Below are 22,820 nucleotides of genomic sequence, written 5' to 3' on the forward strand. Positions count from 1 at the left end.
GACACATAATCATTTCCTCTCATGGTACGACAGTCAAAGCTTCAATTAAATTAGATAATTGTTCATTATTATTATTATTATTATTGTTAGTATTTACTGCATGCTCTTTCTATCCGTCAGTGCAATCCCTTTCTAGTAGAGATCTTACCAGTGGATGTAATACACAAAGATAGAAAACAAACATTTTATGCAGCTATTACATTTTTTGTAACTTTCTTAATTCACATTATAACGTACTGTTTGAAATGAGGAGAAATCTAGCGTGAGGTCCATGTCAGGTTGGGGGTTAGGGTGCTGCTGTTCTTTCTTATTATTCACCGACAAAATTCTATACAAATCTTAACGAGAAAGAGAGAGAGAGCATATTTGTAGAGCTGCATATTCATAATCGATTAATCTGTCGAGTATTTTCTCACCGTTTGGCCCATAAAATGTCAGAAAATGTAGAAAAACGTTGCTCAGTGTTTGTCAAACCTGGAAATGATGATGTTCTCAAATGTCTCGTTTTTGTCCACAAACAAATATGATTCGCTTTTAATGATTTCTTTGTTGTATGGAGCAAAGAAACCAGAACATATTCACATGTAAGAAGCTGAAACGATCGGAAATCTTGTTTTAATAATGAAACCCTCAAACCGATTAATTCAGTTATCAATTATAATCGATTATTCGGGTAACTGTTTCAGCCCCACATATTTGTTATTCACTTTATTAATTTTTTTTTTCTTATGTAGATTATTTATGTGTTATATATGTTATTGACAGAAAGTATTATTTTTTTTTAATCATTTTAGAACATTGCGTTGCAGATTTGTCTTGACTGCTGCACATTTAGAGTTTCTGATTTACGACTGAAAGTCCACATGTGATCAGATCTGTGTGCTGTTTACAGAAGTGAGCACTTCCTGCTTCTTTACGACACACTGACAAGAACATTATTATCAACATCATCATCATCATGAGCATCAGACGTCAGGATCAGCAGCAGCAGCAGCAGAACTCTCCTCCCGGTCCTCTCCATCGGCAAAGTGAGATATTTTATCTGAGATAATAATACATACATACAGCAAATACATAAATAAGCTTGTCATAAGAAGCACTTCCTCACAAGGAAGTACCTATATATATATATACCTGATTTATTTCAAAATGTTGTGAAGTGTTTTTTTTCTGAGAGAGAGAGAGAGAGAGAGAGAGAGAAAAGAGTGTGTCTTAACATTTCCTGGTTTTTTTGTTTCTTCTATCAGGCAGCGTCACAGTCAGCATGTCAGAGCTCCAACGATGTTCATGGACAGAGAGACTGAAATGAGCTGAAGTTAACTTTATTTCAACCTCAAACCTATATCTCTGCACCTCCAGGCAGACGGTAAGACAGACACGTCTGTGCAGAGTGGACACATTTAAGAACTTTGTTCTCTTTCTGTGTCTCCGTTTGCGGGTTTCCTTTTGTTGTGCTCTCAGATTAATCATGTGAGCATGCACAGTTATTATATGACTGCACTGCAAAGAAAAAAGGACTTAGCGATGAACTTATTCATTTAAAGATTGTTTAAATTGCTTACTTTTTCCCTTGTTTAATTCTCAATGTCGACCCCATTTCAGATACTACACAGCATCTGTTGAAACTATTTATTAAAAAATAATAATGTAAAGGAAGTTTGTGCTTCACTAACGCAGTCGATGTGATAAATGTAGCAATGGGTGTGGTGAAAGACTTGTGACAGTTTCGACTACCGCACATGTGACACAGTGACCAGCTGCGCCGAGGTGGAGCCTGTAAACATGAGTCCACTCTGTCGTTTCAGATCTTTCTCCGCTCAACAATGAAACGTCTCAGCGCGAAAGCATGCGTGACTCTGCTGTGTGGGGTCTCTGTGCTGTTTGCCACGGGCAGTAAGAGCACTTCCATCCCAGAAACCACCAGCAACTCCAGCAACTCCAGCACTGCTGACGCAAACGAGCCGCTCACCGCTGGACACAATGCAACACAATCTGCAACTCACAAGCCCGCACGAGACACTGTCACTGCAACAGCTGACACCGCCGCGTCGCACACACTGGAAACAGAAGACGGCGTTATGAGGAACCAAAGCGAAAGCTCAAATAGCAACACGACTGATTTGACCACAACAAGCTCAGATGAAGGACTCACAGCGACAACGACTGTACACACTTCTCTTAGCAATACGGTGACGCCCGAGACAAACAAACCCACAGAGAGGAAGTCACCCACCACGACTGCTGACGCGACAGCGCCTGCAACATCCTCTGCAGCATCTACTGCAACAGTGACCGTGTCTTCACTCACGTCCACCACCACAGCTGATGGTTCCACTTCACCCCTCAGCATCAGTACCTCTGCTTCCACTGTGGCCACACTGACAACAAACTCTACCTCTGAGGAAACACCTATGTTTGACCACACTTCTTCTTCTTCTTCTCCACCTGTCACCAGTACATGGACATCCACCACCGGCCCCAAGCTTTCATCTACAGATCAGCACATTTCTGAGACAAGTACCCACGTCTCCACGTCGCAGTCTTCTGACACAACAAGCTCAACCTCCACCACTGAGTCTTCTACCACCAATGAGTCTGCTACCATCTCTACCTCTGCTGTCTCTACAAGTCCAGTCGTAATCTTGGTCCCCCGCGTTCCCAAAAGGTTGCCCATTCCATCAACTCCAGCAACACAAACGACATCGACAACGACGACATCGACAACGACGACATCGACAACGATGACAGCGACGACGACAACGACAACGACAACGACACCTTGTGGAGTCCCACAGAACCCACCCAGCTCTGACGGGGTGGGGCCCTGCTCTACTCGCGGCGTGGTGAAGCACTGCCTCATCACCATCGCCTGCTTAGCGGCGCTGGCCACCATCTTCATGGTTTCCACCATTGTCCTGTGCACCAAGCTGTCGGCAAGGAAGTACAAGCTCAAGAAGCCACAGCAGGCGACCGAGATGATGTGCATCTCCGCACTGCTGCCCGAGAGGAACTACAACTACACAAGGCAACGTAGCCATGTCACCAACGGCGTGCTGGTGATCCCCAGAGATGAAGACAGTGATGAAGATGGAGGAGATAACTTCACCCTCAGCAGCTTCCTGCCTGAAAATGACCGTTATGTTTAGAGTGTTTTCATCAGCCGTGGACTGATCCGGCTGATGTAAGTGATGTGGATGCATTTGCTGTTTTAAATACAACAAACGCTTCCTCTTTCGATTGCTGGTGGTTTGTCCTTCAATGCATGCTCATATCTCTGCGCAGCAGGAAGAGACATCGACACCATCAACACGTGGTTTCACGTTCATGTGCCACTAGCCATATCTGTGAGGTCTGGTCCTCTACTGACGGCTTAAAGCCAGGACGAAGAGCAGGACCAAAGTTTGCTTTGTGGGTTTTTTTGTTTTTTTTCAAACATCCTGAGCAATGGGAGACAGGAAGTCTTGTTTTCTCATCGAGTTACATCGTGCAGTGTTGTTACACTCTGCAGTTTTCAAGTGGTTCTCTGTCGGCTGGGAGCCTTTGTGTTGAAATGCAGTTTTTTCTTTTATTTATTAAAGAAGAATTTTCCTTATTTTGTGTTTTAATGTGATGCTTTGATGTCATGTGTCCGTGGACTGTCTGATAGACACAAGTGTAAGATACTGTATGTATATATGTATAAGAATGACTGACATGTATTGGGGAGACGAATTCTCCTCATCCCTCCCTTTGCCAAGCATGTCAGACAACTATGGAAGCCAGAGAGGATGATACTAAATTTCCTTTTATAAAACATGAAATGGAAGCTCTGGCTGGTTTGTCCGTTCAGGCTGCTGTAGGTGGTGCAAGATGGAGGCCTTTGTGAAGCAAGAACATATAAAATGTTTATTCTAAGCCTACAAAAAACAATCAATTAAAGCAACTATACACTTAACACATCTACTTGTGGATATATTCAACTTCTAACAAAAAAACACCTTAAATATCACACACTGGCCCTTTAAACCTAGGGGGAAAAAAGGTCAGTTCAAAGGGAGCTGAATATGTGGTAGTTTATCAGTCACTGATGGTAAAAAAAACACTTATTTGAGTGTTCTGTAAACTCACTTCCTTATTAGCGAGAGGCCTGATAATAGGCCTTTCTTCTAAACCCCGGATTTGATCTCATATTCACTTCCCCTCCTGTGAAAAGAAAACAAGAGCCTCGAATGCTCTTCCTTTTTCTTTTCTGTTCTTTCCAAAACAGACACACACACATGAACTCTCCGCAGAGCAGATACGAATGTAAACCTGGACGATGCTGGAGCTCATCTCCAGCTCCCGATGACCATATAAAGCGTGATGTGCCTTGCCTGATCACAAACACAGTGGACTTGCCAAAAGGGCATTTACACACACATACACACACACTTGTTTTTATATCTTAGTGAGGACACATCATAGGCATAATATATTTCCTTAAACATAAACCATCACAACTAACTAAGGGCCTAAAACTAGGTCTTTACCCTGAAAAGTCCTTTTTTTTCCGTTACCAAGTTTAAACGTATATACAGAGGCTATAAGAATGTGCAATATATCCTTTTTTTCAGCACAACACAAAAACAGAGATCAAGCCGTTGTCATAGCTTGGAATGAGTATATTAATAAAGTATATTAACAAACCATAAATGTCTGTCTATAATGTACACTCTACATTCTATTTTAAGTCATTTTTTTTTATAGTCTTAGTGTTAATATCTTTTTGGTAATGCATGTTTATTATTGATTATCTTTATCTTTACTGTCTTTGCTGCTGTAACAATGTACATTTCCCCATAGATGATACATCAATAATAATACTATATATATATATACACAATGCTCACTCATGCAGTCCACTGTCACACTCCCTTAAGTGGTCACACACACCATGTGAGTTTAATTGCTCGACTCTGAAGAAAAACCAACACACCACCACGTTGTTTCTAACGGTCTCTTTGTGGCCCACTCCCCCCCCCCCCCCTCCTCTCCTGGCCATCAGCACAGGAAACATTAACCTCTTCCTGTATTAACCAGTCACTGGTACAAACCACTCTCTGACTCCTGTGTTTTTTACAAAGAGGTGGTGTGCTGTTAGTCATCAGTGTCAGCGGCGGCGTAAGGGGTTACAGGGAAAGAGGCCACCAGGCCACTGGTCAGGGAAAGAATGCCAGGAGAAATAGTGAATAGTGAAGTTCATGGTGTTTAAGGTTGTTTTTAGTGTTTATTTTCATTTTGATTGTCTGACACATCCAGTTATTGACACAGGAGGGTGCAAGGAGACGACCCTGCCCCCACAGCTCATAATAAACTCCAGCCTATAACAAGAACAATCTGTGTGCAAGGCCGAGACTCCAGCAGCAGACACTCTCGGGGGAAAGAGAAGGGGGGGTGGGAGGAGAACAGAGGGGAGGCAGAAGGAGGGATTTGTCCTCTTGGTTATTTTCTTAACTATCCAGACAAACCTACAGCCTGAAATCTGAAACTGCAGAAGTGGCGTGGCTCTGTGCTCTGTGCTCTGTGCTGTGTGCTCTGTGCTCTCTCGCTTTCTCAGTTCACTTTTTCCAGACTGCTTTCACTCATCCATCCTCCTCCATCAGACACGAGTCCTACTGTGAATGGTGAGTAAAATGTTCCATCAGTTCATGTGCGGGAGCTCTTCCTCTTTATTTAGTTTATACCACTGACTGGGGTGCCCTTAGGTGGAATGGGGGGTTTCTTGACCACATCATGTTGAAGGTGTGTGATGTGACAGACCTCATGATGCCTTCAGAGCAGCTTCCAGCCTCGGGAAAGAATGGAATGTGATGCAGAAGATGATATTTTGTCAGTCAGCTTAGGAGGACAGGGTTTAGGTCATGGTTACATGTTATTGTGTTTGGTTTAAGTTTTTGTCTGAGTATGTGTGGCCTTTATTTGGTCAGAGGTGAGTAGGAGATCAATTACTTTGGAGGAAAATTTAAAAAAAAACAACAAAAAAAAAACTCCCACCATTCCTTTCTCCAGATGAGAGTGGAGTTTCATTTGGCACAGCTTGCACGCAGATGCAGCGGCGCATGGATCAGAATAACGCAGACTGACTGTAACAGACTAATGCTGTGTTTAAAGCTTTATTTCAGCCATGACAGTTTTGATTTGAATTTGGGCTGCTTGTTTAACTGTTTAAAGTTGCATGTTTTTCTCCAGAAACTTCGGACTCTCTTCTGATAACAATCTGAGAATGTGATAAAATATATATTTGTGGATTTGCATACTTAGCTATCTCATTAAAGTAAGGAACATTTAATATAGTTTTGGTCAACAATCTCTGGTGCTGCTTACATAAATGACTTTGTAGTTCCATAAACATGTTATCACTGACTCAGAACTGTCTTGTCTAAACCTATAACTTGACACAATTGTTGTATATATGCTCCTTGTCTCTTTCTTCTGTCTCTACCTCTCCTCTGTCCCCCATTTTTTCCTTTCACCCCAATCGGTCGAGGCAGATGGCAACACATCTTTGAGTCCGGTTCTGTCAGTTATTTTCTCTCCACTGATGCCTAGCGCTTGCTCATTGTGTGAATTGTTGGGTTTCTCTGCACTCGATGATGTTGTCTCTGTCCAGTGCCTTGAGATAATGTATGTTGTGATTCGGCACTGTGCAAATAAAATTGAATTGAAAGATGGATGAAAGATATTTTATTGTTTTTTTTCCGCAGAAACCTGGACATTCCAGATTTCATCCAAATGGTCAGAGAAGTGTGAAGATTCAGGTAATATAGTCTGAGTGGTGATTAGGTTGTAAGATAGTTTTGAAGATCATGAGGAGAAAACAGATGTTGTGCACTTTGACTTAAATGTGATGGCAAACATGAGCGGCACAAACTATCTTCACAAACATGTAAGTGACTGACATTTCGTTTATTTACAGATCCTGCGGGGAAACCATGCTCCCGATGGCCCTTCATCAGATTGGCATGTGCCTGGTGCTTTGCCTCAGCAGCAGTTTGGCTACACCTCAGTCTCTTTACAGTTCCCTAGAGGGAAGTGCAGATGAGGAAGACCTCAGTAGCTCTGCTTCCTCCATGCCCACCACCTCCCTTTTCTACGAGTACCACACCACACCTGTCGGCCACACCCTCGTGGAAACGGACTTCTTGAGCCAGGTTGTGAACTTTCTGGAGGAGAACATGCTCCTCATCCTCGTCACAACCTCTTTCACCCTCCTTGTCTTCCTCGCCATCTGTGGAGCCATATTCATGAGCCGCAGGAGAAAGGTCAATGCCTACTACCCTTCCTCCTTCCCTACAAAGATGTATGTGGACCACAGGGACAAAACTGGAGGAGCTAAGCCCTTTCATGAAGTGCCAGAAAAACCATCTCCTAAGCAGGAAAGTGAGCCAGTGGACTCTCACAAGCAGCTCCAAGCAGACATCATGAGGGCTGCCAAGAGCCTGCGCACGCCAAACAAATCTGCTGATGCCGCAGAAGGAAGTGAAAACAGTCAGAAAGTAGCAGACCGCAGTCCTGAAGACAGCCTTAAACCACATGGCAACATCCTGGATCAACAGCTACCACGTTTCCCCGAGGAGAAGGCGCCTTGTGAACTCTCCGACAACGAAGCACCCACAGCAGGAGGCGGCACAGAGCAGATTCCTCCAGAGCAGCCTCGACCAGAGGAAGATGATTCAGAGCAGCCTCAACCAGACAAAGATGATTCCCAGGCACCTTTGATTGGCAGGAGTCTCCGGCCCTCCTCTCTGCACATTCACAATGATTCTGCTACACTTCAGCTGATCGAAGGAGAGAAAACTGCTTTCTAACTCCTCAAAAGTACTGTGAACAGACTACTGCTTTGAATCCACGTGTGGCAATTTGTAAAATAAACCTCAAATGTATCTGCAGATTTACAGAGAACAGTTTCCACTCATTTTTGTGTGTGCGCAAAGTCATACATTCCACTCAGAACAAAACATGATTGAAATTTTTAATTGCAGCAGGGAAACTAAAAACACAGAATTTCCAAATAAAACCAGTTGAACCTCTCATTGTTTTAAGCCACTTTGCTGAACTGTACATATAATCTGTCAGTGTTTAGGGTGCAGACACGGATACATAAACAGCTCAAACTATTCATCTCACCTTTCAATACAAACCCCTGAAGTCATTGTACCAGTAACTCAAACAGTGCTTAAATTGTGCGTTTAGGTGACAGGCTAAAGTTTAACTGTACAGGGTTAGAGGACCACAGACTAAGCCCGACGACACACTGCTACAGAGAGTTGGTGACGTTGTGCGTGTCATAAACATGTTTCGTGTGCGTCTGTCAGAACTGCAGTTAAGTGGATTACTGCTTCTCTTCTTTTCCTCCTGGCAGCAGGAAACGAGCAGTGACGTCCAGCTCGGAGTGATTGCTTTAACTGCTGGCACTGACTGCCTCCTGCTGGCCGTCCTGCTGCTTGAGCCGATAGTCAGCCAGGGCAGCTTTGATGGCGTCCTCTGCAAGCACTGGGGAGAAACAGGAAATACAGATTGAATACACACATGAGAACATGTGTGGAAAAGCTTGGAGAAGGGGAATCCACTGAAAAACCTACTGGAGCAGTGGAGTTTAACTGGTGGAAGACAGAGCTCTTTGGCAATGTCGGTGTTCCTTATTGTCAAAGCTTCGTCCACCTGAAAAGGAAAGCACAAGTTGAGGCTCATGTAACCAAAAAAGTGAGCTTAAGTGTAAAGGAAATGTCGTGTGTGCATTGTGTTAACTCACAGATTTGCCCTTCACCCACTCAGTGGCCAGAGAGCTGGAGGCAATAGCAGAGCCGCAGCCAAAGGTTTTGAACCTGGCATCCACAATCTTCCCCTGGTCATCCACCTGAATCTGTCAAAATTAAGGGTTTTTACAGTTTTACTAAAATACAAGAGGACAGGAAACAAACTCTCTATTTATTTTCAATATAGAGAGTGTGTTTACCCAACTGATAACAGGAAATGCTCTACAGCAATGTTTAACTAAGTAATCTAAAATCTGGGACCATTGTTTTGTGTATCAGTGCGTGCTGTGTTATTATAATCCACTCTTTGTGTAGACAAAAGGCTGAATACCCTCCTTATTTGTTACCTGGAGTTTCATCACATCTCCACAGGCTGGCGCTCCAACCAAGCCTGTCCCAACATTCCTCGAGTTTTTGTCCAGAGTGCCCACATTTCTTGGGTTCTCATAATGATCGACCACCTTCAAATAAGAGCGGAGGGAAACACTGTGTTAGGAAAACAATGCAGTGGAGGTGCACTTTATCAAATATTTGACAATATATCCTGATACTTAAATAAAGGACAAGAATTCCGACCACATTCATATCCTGGAATGCTTCTCTTTCATCCTACTACAATCACACAATGTCCACATTTATTGTTCATCGCTGTTACATGACAATGAGTCTCCTCCATTACACACGGGACACCAACATAAACAGATTAGGACTGAATTTCATTGTCCCCTATATGAACCTCGCCATCCTGTCCTCTTCCACTCGTTCCGGCTGAGTCACTCTGACTAAGGCAACATAAACTTGCTGGACATTGAAACAGAAGTGCATGTTCATAAAAAAAGTAATATTTCATGTAAATACACAACATTTCAGATGATTTGGGATTTATACAAATACTTGTGATCTTTTTCAGTGCATTTTAGACTGTCACAATGTATTTATCTAATGTGATTCAATTTTTTACAACTTATGTGACACGTGATGTAAAATTTCGAGACTGTTTGTTGTTTCTGTCACACAAGGGGTGACCTGGGACATAAAAGCAAACGCTTAAAGTGTAACGTGGAATTATAGTTTAAACTAACTAAGATATAAAATGGTATTTATAAACACTTGGGATATAAAGGAGTTCTGTTCGCTTCTTGTGGTTAACTAGCCTCATACCTGAACCAGGTGCCTGTTACCAAACTGTACTTGCTCACTTGTTATGACTGTAAACAAAGGTCACAACAGCAGCTAATAACACACCGTCACCCGTCCCCTTTTACAGAAGCTGTGCCCCTCCAGCTTACCTTCTTGTGGTAACAGCATCGAGTGGTGAATTCAGGAGCAGAGAGCCGTCTGGAGAGCAGAGACAGAGAGCTGAGACACTTACTCGCCATGTTGCGAGACCGCTGGAATGACGCAGTTTGAGAGAAGGGCAATGGTAGCGTTAGCTTCTCCTGTCCGGCGTTGTGAGGGGGCGGGGTCAACTTAAACATCATCTGCGCATGCTCGGCTTACACAATCAAAATAAAGTCTTTCAAAATAGTTCACATCTCATTTATACAACATATCAATAGTCACAGTCCATGCACCCAATGTTCTAAGCTTTAATTTCAAGTAAGACCGAAGCCAACTTTTGTACAAGTGATTAGATCTTGTTCTCACTCTTAAAAGGTACAGTAGGCTGATTTTGGGGCTTCACTGCTAGACCGTTATATAAACACGCAATGCATTGTGGGGCAGAGTGACACACGACACAAGAACATTCACAAGTGTAGAACAAAGATAAGGCAATACATCAAGACTTTGGAGTAAACATTCACGACATATAGTTCATCATATTTACCCCCAATTCTCGATTTTATGGAGAGATGTATTGTTTGGATTCACTGATGTTGAAAGAAAGGTTAATTCACAATTCTATTTGAGTAATTTATATATTATAGTAACATTTTTATTCACAAATCCAAAGTTTTAAGGAAAAAAACATTTGTTTTGGTCTCTTCAATGTGTGAATGTACAAATTTAAAAAAACTGTCAAAACCCATAACCTTTGTAAACTTTATAAGAACAAATTAACTTTATTCCGTGAAGTGAGTCTCGATAATTTGCCCTTTAAAAAAGTGACTCCCCCATACAAAACTATGCTTTAGGATATTTCATGGTAATAGGTCTGTACTTTTACTCATGTAGCAGTTGCATTTTAATCTAGTTTTCATTGTCTTTGATATATTTTACATTGTTTGTTTCATAATAAAAGCAAACAAAAAGACACATGTATAAGAGAGGATGTAAGTCAGTGCTATTGCATTAGTGGATCATATGATGTTTTAGGGAAGTGAACAAAAATGCTTACTGAGGCAATAAAAACATGATTCGAAGAGGGTATTGGTATTGACACACACACACACACATATATATTTCACATATACACATACATAAATACACTTATACATATATATATACATATATACATATACATGATTCATTTGTTTTTTTGTTTAAGTATGCAGTGTACCAACAGTATGTGAAAAAGTGAACTGGTGGTTTGTCTCCTTGTGTCAGTGTGAGAAGACGATCCTCTGGTGAGATTACAACAGTTGGGTTTTATAAGACTTGAAAAATCATCTTAAAAGCTTCAGGGGAAAAAATCATTACTTTTTAAGTTAACTTCTCACCGCCTGTAACAAACCAAATAGCTAAGAATGCTCTCACCCACACTACTATCTGTGATAGGTGGACACTAAAAGCTCCCTTTTGTTCCACTGCATTGTCATTTTCGTCATTGTGGTCCGTGCCCAGAAAAGGGAATTGAGTAGTTGTATCCAACAGTGAGGTTTTCACCAACTAGTAAACTGACTGTTCTTTCCCTCTGACTACCGTGAGTACTAAATAACATCTTATTAATTTGACAGCTTAATCAACAATATTTTCACAATGTTGTAAAAAAGGTTAAGTTGCTTTCGTATTGTGTTTATGTCTGTTTTAAAAAAATGACATTGTGTTTAATAATCTTACAGGAAAAACAAGCATGGAGGTGGATTATATTTCATACGATGATTACACTCCTGACAATGAAACTGAGAACACCAACACTACAGTTGGAGTACTGAATTTCAACAATTCCCAGTCTTCTTTGACACACGTCCTTGTGGTTTTCAATATCCTCATAACTGTTGTTGGCCTTGGAGGGAATTCACTGGTGATTTGGATCTGTGGCTGGAAAATGAAAAGAACAGTCATCAACACCTGGTATGTCAGTCTGGCCATTTCAGACTTTTTGTTCTGTGCATTTCTGCCACTGGAAGTATTCTACATGATAACTTCTCACTGGCCTTTTGGACTTCTCTTGTGCAAGATCACCTCCTCCGTCCTGTTCCTCAATATGCACAGCAGCGTGTTTCTGTTAGTTCTGATCAGCACCGATCGCTGTATAATGATTTTATTTCCCGTTTGGTCACATAATCATCGGACTGTGCGAAAAGCGTTTGGAGTTGTCGTCCTCATGTGGCTCCTCTCCGCACTCCTAACGTTGCCCTCAGTGATCTTCAAACAAACCACGGTCCATGGCTCAGTCATTCAGTGCTACTCTGATTATATGGACCATTCTAGACACAAGGCAGTGGCTCTGACTCGATTCATCTGCGGGTTCCTGATTCCTTTCCTAATGATTGTCTGCTGCTGCTCTGTGCTTGGTGTGAAGCTCAGAAGTTTGACCATCAAATCGACAAAGCCTTACAAAGTCATGGTGGCACTCATCTTTTCATTTTTCATCTGCTGTGTCCCCTACCATACCTTTGTTCTTTTGGAGTTAGACTTGAAGAACCACAGGCTGCATGTTCTCCAAGCTGGACTGAAGGTGGGAGCCACCCTGGCAGCAGCAAACAGCTTTATATCCCCATTTCTATACGTCTTTGTTGGTAACGACTTCAAACAAACCCTTAAGAGAACTTTGACATCCAGGATAGAGGAGGCAATGATAGAAGATTTTCGCACAGGTTTAAATCACTCAAGGTCTAAGTCAATGGACATCTTCCAGAATTAGTGTTAGGCGTCATCTAGATAATGGGTTTTAAGACCTAGTAGATTTCAAGTCATATGTAATAAACTTAGATCTTGATGCATCTGTATACACTTGGACAAACTTCACCTATGTCGGAATGGTCAGTGACAATAATAATAAAAAACCTTTAAGTTCAGATATTTATATATTTTGCATTTAAAAGGTTTGTGTCTGTGGATGATTTGCTTTTGCGTCATGTTTGCAAATTGGCTTTAAATTTGCCCACATGGAACAAATGAATTGAATCAAATATTTGATTTGTAACCTTTTTATAATTTTATAATTTATCAAATTAGGACATTTAAACTGTAACCTTCCAGTGTTGTGTTTTTCATTGCATTTGTGTTATTTTATACTAACTAAAGTCAAAATTATTAAACATTTTCTGTATTGATTGGTTGATTATTTATTCAAATGCAAGTGCCCAACTCTCATGGGTTCATAAGACACCCGAAAAGGTCTAGATACGGCGGTTCATCCAATATTTCATTAGTGCAAAGGTTTCAGCTCAATTTCCAGCTTTGTTTTAAGCTTCTCTGCCACGCCTCCCCTTTCCTGAAGCACAAGTCAATGTTTTCATTATCATCAAAGCAAAAGAACTCAGCATGTAGGAATGGCATTTTACAAAATATCATTTTACAAAATGCACTTGTCCTTGTAAATGAGACAATAGGACACAAAATGAACCTCATTCCCAATTTCTTTGAGTCCACACGTCAGTCTCTGTGTTCCTCTGTTAGTAGGTGAATAACAAATAAATACTAATTGGATTTCATTGCTAGAGCAAAAATTAGAAGCAATAAGAAATACCTTTGATCTATGCATGATCTACCTTGACTGTGTTTAATCTACAGTAATTTCCGAAAATGGTGACTAGATACTGTCATCGCTAGATTGATTATACACTAACTATAGGCCTGTCAACCATTAAAAAACAAATAAACTACTGCACATTTTGCCCTGATTAATTGTTTTTCATCACAATAAAGCTTCTAATAATTCATTAATTCAATTCAATTGATTTTTTATTTTTGAAGGTATTATATATTGATAACATGCTTCTTGTAGTTTATTCAATTTCTGCCACTATAACTCCCCTAAATGTTACACAATGGACCTATACATGTGATTTATTTTTTAACTGAGGGCAGCAGTGAAAACAGACTAAACTGAGGGCAGCAGTGAAACAGACTAAACTGAGGGCAGCAGTGAAACAGACTAAACTCTAAACTGAGGGCAGCAGTGAAACAGACTAAACTGAGGGCAGCAGTGAAAACAGACTAAACTGAGGGCAGCAGTGAAACCACTCACGCCATGACTAGCGCAGCAAGTTAACCACGCCCCTATTTTCAGTTCAGGATCTACTTCTCGGTTGCGGATGTGTGACGATGCAACCAGCTGTTAGGATATTTTCCCAACTTCTCTGAAGTGTCAATGAAAAAAAACAAAACACCTGTCAGTTAGAAATCTCTTTTGAGCGTGTTGTTCGCTGCTCTGTGCTCGGTTAAGCTGTGCTCTCGCTCTTCCGCTCGCCAACTTTAGCAGCTTAGCTCGCCGTAGCTAGCAGCTCATGGGTCTGGTGATTTACTTCCATATTTAAACAATTTCACAATTTAAGTTGAGGGTCCCGTCTTCATTCGTTTGGAAAAGCCACTACCCTACATCGTGGTCCTCCACATGTTCTTATTTTGAACCGCTGGATGCCAGCGGAGGAGTCACCCCACCTGTGCCTTCTTGCCTAGCGGGCTTGTGTCTAAATGGCCACCGCTGCGCCTCCTCAAGCCTCCGGCTCTTCTGCGGCCTCTGACAACCCGAGTCCCGGCTCCAGCAGCTCAGCTGCAGCCGACGGCGGCAACCAGGACAGCACCTTCGAGTGCAACATATGTCTGGACACTGCCAAGGACGCTGTGATCAGCTTGTGTGGACATCTGTTCTGGTATGTGAGACTTATTATTGGTGGGAATCACAAGGTACCTCGCGATACATGGTCTACGATACCAATAATATCACGATACAACGATTCTGTGATGATCGTTATATTGCAAGACAAGCATGTAGTGATACATATTGGTCTAACTGAGGAAAACAAGGATTTCTCTATTTCTTCACAACATAGAGAACAAAGTGCATAACGTCTGTGTATTGAATGTGGATTTTCTGATATTGTCCCGCTGTAAACTCCCTCTTCTCCCTCTTTGGCCAGGTAACTTCCACCACAGTTTCCCTTGTTTATTTGAGCAGCACTGCAAGAAGAGACATCAAGTAGCAAAGTGGCAGGGACTGTTTACTTTCGAGCACCTTAATTAATGAAATAAGGTTGTGATATTTGCCCTGGTGTATCGATTATCGTATTGCATGAGGAAGGACAACAATACATCAGCAAATAGATTTTTTTCACCCACCCCCCTATAATATGTCCAGTAGGATGTTATTATATTAAGACAAAATTATGATTTATTAGATCAGATTAAATTAGTTGGATCATTTTGACCTAACTCTGCTAATTAATACAATATACTTTTTTACAAAACAATTAATCTGGTTCATAGCTGAATAGTGCTGTGAAAAAAAGATGCACGTTTACATCATGTGGATGGAAAATATTATTGGCTGCTGGAATATATTAATCCAGCCATATGTAAAACGCTTGTAAACATGTCTGCACTCATTCAGAATGAAAACTACTTTTACCAAATGATATCGCTATTTCCGATCTTAGAAATATTTTTTCTAGAATTAGAGTTAATATTGCTGGTTTATTTCAATAAATTGTAGTACATTTAAAAAAATATCCCAGAGACCCAGTCAAGCATTTCCTAAGTAATCGTTGAAATATTTCAGATAAATAATAATGTCTTATTTGGTGTAGTCTATCAAGCCTCTTTTGAGCATTTAGAAAAAACTTTAACTACTCATGTACTGTATGAATTTTATTACGCAAAATTTGTGACTTTTCCACTAATTACACCTCTTCTCCTCCTTTGCATCTCCTCCTGAGCAGTTGGCCATGTTTGCATCAGGTAAGTTGAACCTTTGTTTTCCTCCTCACCATCGTTTTCATTCAAATGCCAATCAGAGGGCAGCACCTTGATACGCCTTTGTGTTTGTGCAGTGGTTGGAGACCAAACCGACCAGACAAGTGTGTCCAGTGTGTAAAGCTGGCATCAGTCGAGACAAAGTTATCCCCTTGTATGGGAGGGGAAGCACAGGTCAACAAGACCCCAGGTTGGTACTGTTGTGTCCTTTTACAGGTCAGGTTGACTCTAAATTTCACATATTATGAAATCACAGTAACCTGTGTAATACTGCTGTGTTGAGCATGTTCCCTTGTATTGCAATATTCAATACTAGCTTGAGGGTCATTAAAACAGCATTGTTAACAATATACTTTTTTTGGTTTTACAGAGAAAGAACACCTCCCCGACCACAAGGGCAACGGCCTGAACCAGAAAACCGTGGTGTAAGTACTTTAACTTCCATGTTAGTAACTAATTGCCTTATGTCAGCTGAGATTGGCACAACACCCCCCACGGCCCTGCTGTGGAGGATAAAGCGGTAGATGATGGATGGATAATTTTGTGCTGGATATCAAGCAGCATTATGTAATCTGTCAGTTCAAAATCAGATGTAAAAGTTATGGCAGTGTAATCCATATTTTATTCGTATTCTTGTAACTTTTTAATTTTATTCTTCGTTTTATTCTTACTTATTCTTATAGTTTATAACTTTGTAATTTTCAAAATTGCTGCTATAAGATTCGTTTCTGCTATAACATTCGTTACCTTTGTACACTGGAGCGCTGTGACGAAAGAATTTCCCGCAAGGGATTAATAAAGTATATTCAATTCAATTCAATACAATTTCTGTCAAATTCATACACAGATTTAGTGTATATTCTGAGGGGGTGTCTCTGAGCCAGAGCCACAGCAATTTAAATAGGCATTGTCAACAGTTTATGCTAATTGTAAGATGATCCTGGTTCTTCCTCATTTACTACTCCTATTAAAACACGTAGGAGCATCACCTGTTATGTTTCAGACAAGATAATGTCATAATTTCTCTGCTCACATTAACATTGGGCTGTGGAGCTTCTCACGTGGCACTGAATTAAGGGGTGTTCTTTTGTTGGTTTTCAAATCATTCCCCAACATTGCTTATCCCATTTTTAAGTAATCTTACACTTTCATGATGAAACTATCACACAGAAGGCGAGTAATGAGGTGCAGTGTTGGGCTTCCGTATTGACAAAAGGACATTTCCCTCTGGGATCTATTAAATGCCAAGTGCTGCGTTGCAAGAGGTTTCTCTTGAGATTGACCTCAAATTGCATTGCGTGTTGCGTCACATCTGACTAACTATGTCATAAGCTGTACAATTAGATCTGAAAACATGGTCGGACATAAAAAAACAAACCACACTGATGTTGTTTTTCAGGGATTTCAAGGGTTCGGCTTTGGAGACGGGGGTTTCCAAATGTCATTTGGAATTGGTGCCTTTCCGTTTGGTATTTTTGCTACAGCTTTCAACATCAATGATGGCAGACCTCCTCCAGGTATGTGTGATTTTTACACACCACATATATTCAACTTTTATCGGTATTATCAAATAACCCATTTTAAACCACTTCCCCAACAGCAGCCCCTGGCACGCCACAGCACACAGATGAACAGTTTCTGTCTCGACTCTTCCTCTTTGTCGCTCTGGGGATTATGTTTTGGCTGCTGATTGCGTGAACGCATGCATGGCGACGCCTTAACATTTGATGGTAGACATGATAAGACACATCATCAGCGTTGTGCAAATGTGATTCTGATTTCGTGCATGATTTATTTTGTTTCACCTCACCATTCATGGAAGAATGTAAAGGGGTTTATTTTTATTTTTTTTCTTTCTTTACCCAAAACCACATTTCATTGGTTTCCACATGGGATTTTCCACAATAGAATTCTTGATTTGCCCCAGTTGACAGTTAATATTGTAACAATCACATGTGCTTTTCCTACTGTAATCTGTGAAAGTGTCTCTCAGCAACCTCCTGAGATGTGTGATGAAAATCTGCTAACTCTTACGCCATGACTCTGTTCACTAATGACCTTTAACATTATTTTCGAGTGCTACCTTTACATACAATTTACACTTTGTCATCAGAATTTTCTGTGTGAAATTGTCTTTTTATTTTGGTTCTCTTTTGATGCATATAAGTATGGGAAAATATAAATTTATGAAGCAGTATTTCTTTCTAAATACCCTCTCTCAGCATTTTATTTTTTTTGCCTTGTGTTGCTGTAATTAAATGTAAGATACTGTACTACAGAGATGAAATAAATTTTGATCCTTTGACATGAAATATTTTTTCCTAATATGAATTCACATGGTGAAATCAAAGCTATGCAAATGAAGATGTTGGTAAAGTGTTGATGGTGTCAGTTTCAAATCAAACACAAAAATACTTCAATGAGATCTGTTGAAAAGCCGAACGATTCATTCACACTCACCCACTTTATGCTGTACAAAAAAGGAAAAACAAATATTTTCGTCAATCTGTGGAAGAGTTTTATAGAAATCAAAAATAAAGTATAAAAAAAAAAGTAAGTTTGATCTAGTCCGGTGTTTCTTGCTCCGTGTGTTTCTCGTGGCATTCTGACTTTGCAATGTTGAACTCTGCTTCATACATAATCTGCTGGATCTTTATTTTTGTCTCACACCTTTTCTGTGGAGCGAGTCGCTTCAGAGCAGGGACAAAGCTCAGCAAAAACAGTTCATCCTCATCTCGGGGCCTGGTGGGAAATGCTGTGCCATTGTCTTTCACTAGCCATTTTGTTGGGGATTGAGAATTTTGAGAAGGCGGCGATGAAAGCGAATCTTGCACCAGGCGTCGTTTTCGTCCAGTTTTGCTGATGGTGGGGCTTGACGGCAACTTCGCCATAGCGGCAAACTGCACCATCTGTGACTCCTGAGACATTGATGGGACCTGCGACACAAACGAGACCTGAGGCTTGAGGTCAGGTTGACACACGGGGCCCTTCATGATGGACTGCGGCACCTTGGCCGTTTCAGGTGATGTGGATTCTCCCTCCACACTGCCAGACTCGTTGTCATGATGGTCATGGTCGTCGTCATCGTTGCCACACAGGTCAAGCATTCCACATCTCGAGCCAGCAAAGGGTGCAATAAAGTTCATAAGCTGTCTGTACTTCCATCTGCTGGGTACAATCTCCCCTTGCTTTTTGCTTTTGATCTCCATCCGCACTTCCTTCAAGTACCGGTCCCTCATGTTCTTCCATTTTCTTTTGCACTCGTCAGCTGAAAAGTAAAAAAAAAAAAAACAAGTGTGTAAATCACATGATTCTCCTGATTAGTCCCCAAGAATGTTCAGAGACAAACAAAGCATTCTGGACACGGAGGTGTTTACTATGAGTGATAAACCAATTTGTTAGTAAATAGTTAAACGTTTGTCTGAAAAACATTGCACTCATGCACTGTTTTTCTATTCTATTTTAATAGTTTAATCCTTAATCTTTGTATAGCTGAGAAGTTATGTTTTTATTCTCTTAAATATTTCATTGCTACATTTTTTTTACTTAACTGCTGTAACAAAACATAATAATTGCAAATAAATACTATAATAATATAATTTACTTTCAGTCAAATTTTCATTTTATTTTGATAAATCAAATAGTTCATATTATGACGAAGGGTCAAATCTTTAGCACTTAGGTTTTGGTTAAAAATAAATGATTGTCTGCTGCTTTTCTGCACAAATAAAATAATTGTCCACTCTAAACACCAAACCTAGTCAATGGTTGATTATTATTATTTTTACCCTAAACAAAGCTGCTGAAATCATACAGTGTATTCAAAGCGCAAATGTGACGGAAGTATAACGGTTAGTTTTACTGCCTGACTATGAAGCAGCGTTGTGTCATGGCGGTCTCCATGCGGCTGCCGCTGGCTCCGCCACTGCCGCTTCCAATCGCCTGTCAGTTCATAATATACGTCGCGGTGCGTGACTGAGAAGCTCCGTGGACAGTTTTCTCCTCCTCCGCGGTGCCGTGTGTGGTGCTCGTCACGCGGCTAGCGGCGCAGTAGAGCAGTGCGGTGCGGGACCTCGCCGTCCGATACAGCGCAGCGCGGCGCGGCCTAGGCGTACGAGTAGCGGCGGCTACCGCTAGCACGGTGCGCGCGGCTACAGCCACAACCACCGCGAGGAGTTAAATGCACACAAAAATCACGAAACATCAGCACGGGACGCGTGGGATTCCTTTCAGTGCAAGGAGCACACGTGTTGTCCAATTCCTCTGTTAGTTCGCCCCCGCTAATATCGGCGTAGCGGAGAATAACTGACAAATAAAGTTGTGATAAACAAAAATAACGCTCAAATACTTACACGGGAGTCCGAGCACAATGCTGATGTTTCGCCAGGCATTTGTTCGACTTTCTGTGCAGCGGTAATTCGGTAAAGTGACATTATATAGCTCTGGGTAATTAAACACAGACAATATTAACTTTTCGTCCATTTTGCCCCCGTGAGTTGGTGCTGCGCGGACGCGGAAGCGGCAGGCGTCTCCCGCCTTTTCCGCCCAGCTGCTGCGCCAACGCAACGCGAGTTATCGCGAGTGGCGGAGCCTTTTGCCGCGTTGTGTCGCGCCGCCGTTCACAGGTGGTCTGTGTAGTTTCGTATTTTCGACACTGGGGGGCGCACGACTACACTCTGCACTGGACCCCATGACCATCTCCATCAAAAACAGTTCATGTGACCTATTTTATGCTGCACTCTTTAGCTTTGATATTTCATGATGAGAAAATCAGAACGAGTGTGGCAAATAACACTCGTTTGCTTTGTTTTCAATATATTGAATACCAAATTAAATGAATAAGTTGCACAATCATGGTCATTTTTTTCACTTCGTCTTTTACTCTTGATAGAAAACTTGATAGAAACACAGTAAAGAGCAGTGTAGGGCTCTTTTATTTACCCTGAAGAAGGTGACTTTGATGTCGACTTTTTGTCAATTTTTCAATCCCAACTTCCTGTTACTGTGGGAATGAGACATGTGTCTCAGATCCACTGTCTGATGATCAAATAACACATTTATCTCAAAAAAACCACTACATTTTTGTGTGAAGTGGCTTTATATGACATTATATTTCCTGCAGTATTCTAACTTCTAAAAGAGTACTAAAATATTCTACTCAAGTAAAAGTACCACTATGTTGATAACATTTTACTTAAGAACATGTAAAAGTACTGGTCTAAAAAATTTACTCAAGGTAAAAAAAGTAGCTTGCTTGTTTCTTAGTTCCTTTTTCCGCTTTCATGTGTCAGGGGAAGCAAATCTCACATTGTTTATAATTAAAGTCAAACCTTTACAAATTAAAGTACTGATAGAATAAAATATGTAAACACATAATGCATCTGTCAAAATGGTCACAAATGCTTTAACTTTCTCACTCACTCAGGGACCTTAATTAATGCCAATTCAGCTGTCCTCATTTACTGTGTATGAATTTTTATTTCATCAATTTTTTTTGTCAGGCCAACATTTTTTTTTTTACTTCGTAATAGATGTGACTTACAACGTAGTGAAGTACAGTAACTTCCAAAAAAACCCTATTCAATTACACCACCTCTGCTTATCAAGGCTCCTTACCTCAGAGATAGTCTATTTTGTTACCATTGTTTTATTTTTGTCCCTGCATATTTTGTTAACCTTATACTTTACCTTATTAAATAAATAATAATTTTCCTAATCCACTTGGTTATTTTATGTTGCGATTAGTCAGAAAAAACTTGCATCTCAAAAGAAACAAGAGGACAACTTGCTTACTTTTGTTGGAATCAGCCACATTTCAGAGACTTGAAAATTGACATAAAAATAAAGTTCTGTGATTTTGAGTGAATGCAGCCACACTTCCTAATTTATGCAGTTGCACAAACTAGCACCTGTGAAAAGGCTCGATATCTACTTATAGGGGTAAATGTCCAGAAAAAGTCCATGAGACTAAACTGGACATTTTGGATAATTTAAAAAAAAACTGTCACATACAAATATAAAGTTTAATTTTAATTTTAATAAAGTTTAATTTAAAGTATAATTAGTTTAATTTTTTTTATTAATCCCCTTAGGGAAAGTATTCCTCTGCATTTTGACCCATCCTAGAATTAGGAGCAGTGGGCTGCCACACTGAGTAGCGCCCGGTGAGCATTGGGAGTTGGGTACCTTGCTCAGGGGTACCCTTTTTGGCCGGGTGGGGATTTGAACCGGCGACCTTCCGGTTACCTTTCGGTTGTCAGAAGCAGACATGCATGCAAAAAGATACAATTAAAAAAATGAAATGGTCTTGGATCTGATCTGATGCATTAATTCTTGTATGGTTACAGAAAACTGTCCAGCAGGAGCCACCTTAGGTCAACGTACAGTATCTACCTCTTATCATCATCAAAACTGACTTGACTCATAGTTCAGGTTTGTAGAATCAATCACCTGTGATGTCATGTGTTAAAGGAACGCACAGTGCATGTAGGCTTTGTCAACAGCAGTAAATAGTGTTCCACGTACCTGTGAGTGAGGAATAGCATTAATATTCAACTGTATTTTGCAATATATTATTTACAAACTACATTTAAGTTCACCACCTAATTGGTTTTATAATTATAACAAGTTCTAATTTTCAGGGTTTTTTTTCCCCCAATGTGTACATTTTCTGATTTCTTTGCTCCGTATGACAAATTATTAAAAAAATCATTTTGGTTTGTGGACAAAAGACATTTGAATCAGCATTTCTAAGTTTTGGAAACAGTGATCAACCTTTTAGGGACCAAACAAAGGAAGAAACAAATGAATAGATTAGGGCAATAATTGTTAACTGCAGCCCTATTTCTGAAGAATGATAAACGGGTGAAAAGGCACAATTTATTTGTTTTACATTTATTTTTAACATAGCTTTGTCATGTGTCAGTTATTTTCTGATCAGGGCTGCAAGAATTACCAAATTAATCA

General features: G+C 40.6%; 6 protein-coding genes across 9 annotated transcripts; 4 read left to right on the forward strand and 2 right to left on the reverse strand.

Annotated features, from left to right (window-relative positions):
* The first annotated feature begins 865 nt into the window (after window positions 1-865).
* selplg (selectin P ligand) lies at window positions 866-3,934 on the forward strand. Its single transcript, XM_058617262.1, has 3 exons — window positions 866-1,028; window positions 1,248-1,366; window positions 1,806-3,934. The coding sequence occupies exon 3, from the start codon at window positions 1,824-1,826 to the stop codon at window positions 3,144-3,146; it is 1,323 nt and encodes a 440-aa protein (XP_058473245.1). The 5' UTR covers window positions 866-1,028; window positions 1,248-1,366; window positions 1,806-1,823; the 3' UTR covers window positions 3,147-3,934.
* Window positions 3,935-5,504: 1,570 nt separating this feature from the next.
* tmem119b (transmembrane protein 119b) lies at window positions 5,505-7,920 on the forward strand. Its single transcript, XM_058618266.1, has 3 exons — window positions 5,505-5,642; window positions 6,723-6,776; window positions 6,935-7,920. The coding sequence occupies exon 3, from the start codon at window positions 6,951-6,953 to the stop codon at window positions 7,824-7,826; it is 876 nt and encodes a 291-aa protein (XP_058474249.1). The 5' UTR covers window positions 5,505-5,642; window positions 6,723-6,776; window positions 6,935-6,950; the 3' UTR covers window positions 7,827-7,920.
* A 56-nt stretch (window positions 7,921-7,976) lies between these two features.
* Window positions 7,977-10,236, reverse strand: LOC131446816 (iron-sulfur cluster assembly scaffold protein IscU-like). Its single transcript, XM_058618267.1, has 5 exons — window positions 10,064-10,236; window positions 9,122-9,235; window positions 8,771-8,881; window positions 8,601-8,679; window positions 7,977-8,511 (listed from the first exon to the last, which is right to left on the reverse strand). Exons 1-5 carry the CDS (start codon window positions 10,151-10,153, stop codon window positions 8,420-8,422), a joined length of 486 nt encoding a protein of 161 aa, XP_058474250.1. The 5' UTR covers window positions 10,154-10,236; the 3' UTR covers window positions 7,977-8,419.
* Window positions 10,237-11,561: 1,325 nt separating this feature from the next.
* Window positions 11,562-13,209, forward strand: LOC131446440 (chemerin-like receptor 1). The gene is made up of 2 exons (XM_058617659.1): window positions 11,562-11,637; window positions 11,777-13,209. The coding sequence occupies exon 2, from the start codon at window positions 11,788-11,790 to the stop codon at window positions 12,799-12,801; it is 1,014 nt and encodes a 337-aa protein (XP_058473642.1). The 5' UTR covers window positions 11,562-11,637; window positions 11,777-11,787; the 3' UTR covers window positions 12,802-13,209.
* A 947-nt stretch (window positions 13,210-14,156) lies between these two features.
* On the forward strand, window positions 14,157-18,350 carry rnf185 (ring finger protein 185). Of its 2 annotated transcripts, none has more exons than XM_058618120.1 (6): window positions 14,157-14,755; window positions 15,821-15,839; window positions 15,932-16,044; window positions 16,225-16,279; window positions 17,254-17,371; window positions 17,458-18,181. In XM_058618120.1, exons 1-6 carry the CDS (start codon window positions 14,577-14,579, stop codon window positions 17,550-17,552), a joined length of 579 nt encoding a protein of 192 aa, XP_058474103.1. In that variant the 5' UTR covers window positions 14,157-14,576; the 3' UTR covers window positions 17,553-18,181. The 2 variants fall into 2 exon arrangements, with proteins under 2 accessions (XP_058474103.1, XP_058474102.1); XM_058618119.1 differs by having other exon boundaries at window positions 14,158-14,755; window positions 17,455-18,350.
* On the reverse strand, window positions 18,275-20,433 carry LOC131446711 (uncharacterized). Of its 3 annotated transcripts, none has more exons than XM_058618116.1 (2): window positions 20,207-20,433; window positions 18,275-19,122 (listed from the first exon to the last, which is right to left on the reverse strand). In XM_058618116.1, exons 1-2 carry the CDS (start codon window positions 20,334-20,336, stop codon window positions 18,419-18,421), a joined length of 834 nt encoding a protein of 277 aa, XP_058474099.1. In that variant the 5' UTR covers window positions 20,337-20,433; the 3' UTR covers window positions 18,275-18,418. The 3 variants fall into 3 exon arrangements, with proteins under 3 accessions (XP_058474099.1, XP_058474100.1, XP_058474101.1); XM_058618117.1 differs by lacking the exon at window positions 20,207-20,433 and adding an exon at window positions 19,717-20,168; XM_058618118.1 differs by lacking the exon at window positions 20,207-20,433 and adding an exon at window positions 19,643-19,699.
* Between the last annotated feature and the right edge of the window lie 2,387 nt (window positions 20,434-22,820).

This window comes from Solea solea, chromosome 19 (genome assembly GCF_958295425.1).
Source record: "Solea solea chromosome 19, fSolSol10.1, whole genome shotgun sequence".
Taxonomy (NCBI): domain Eukaryota; kingdom Metazoa; phylum Chordata; class Actinopteri; order Pleuronectiformes; family Soleidae; genus Solea; species Solea solea.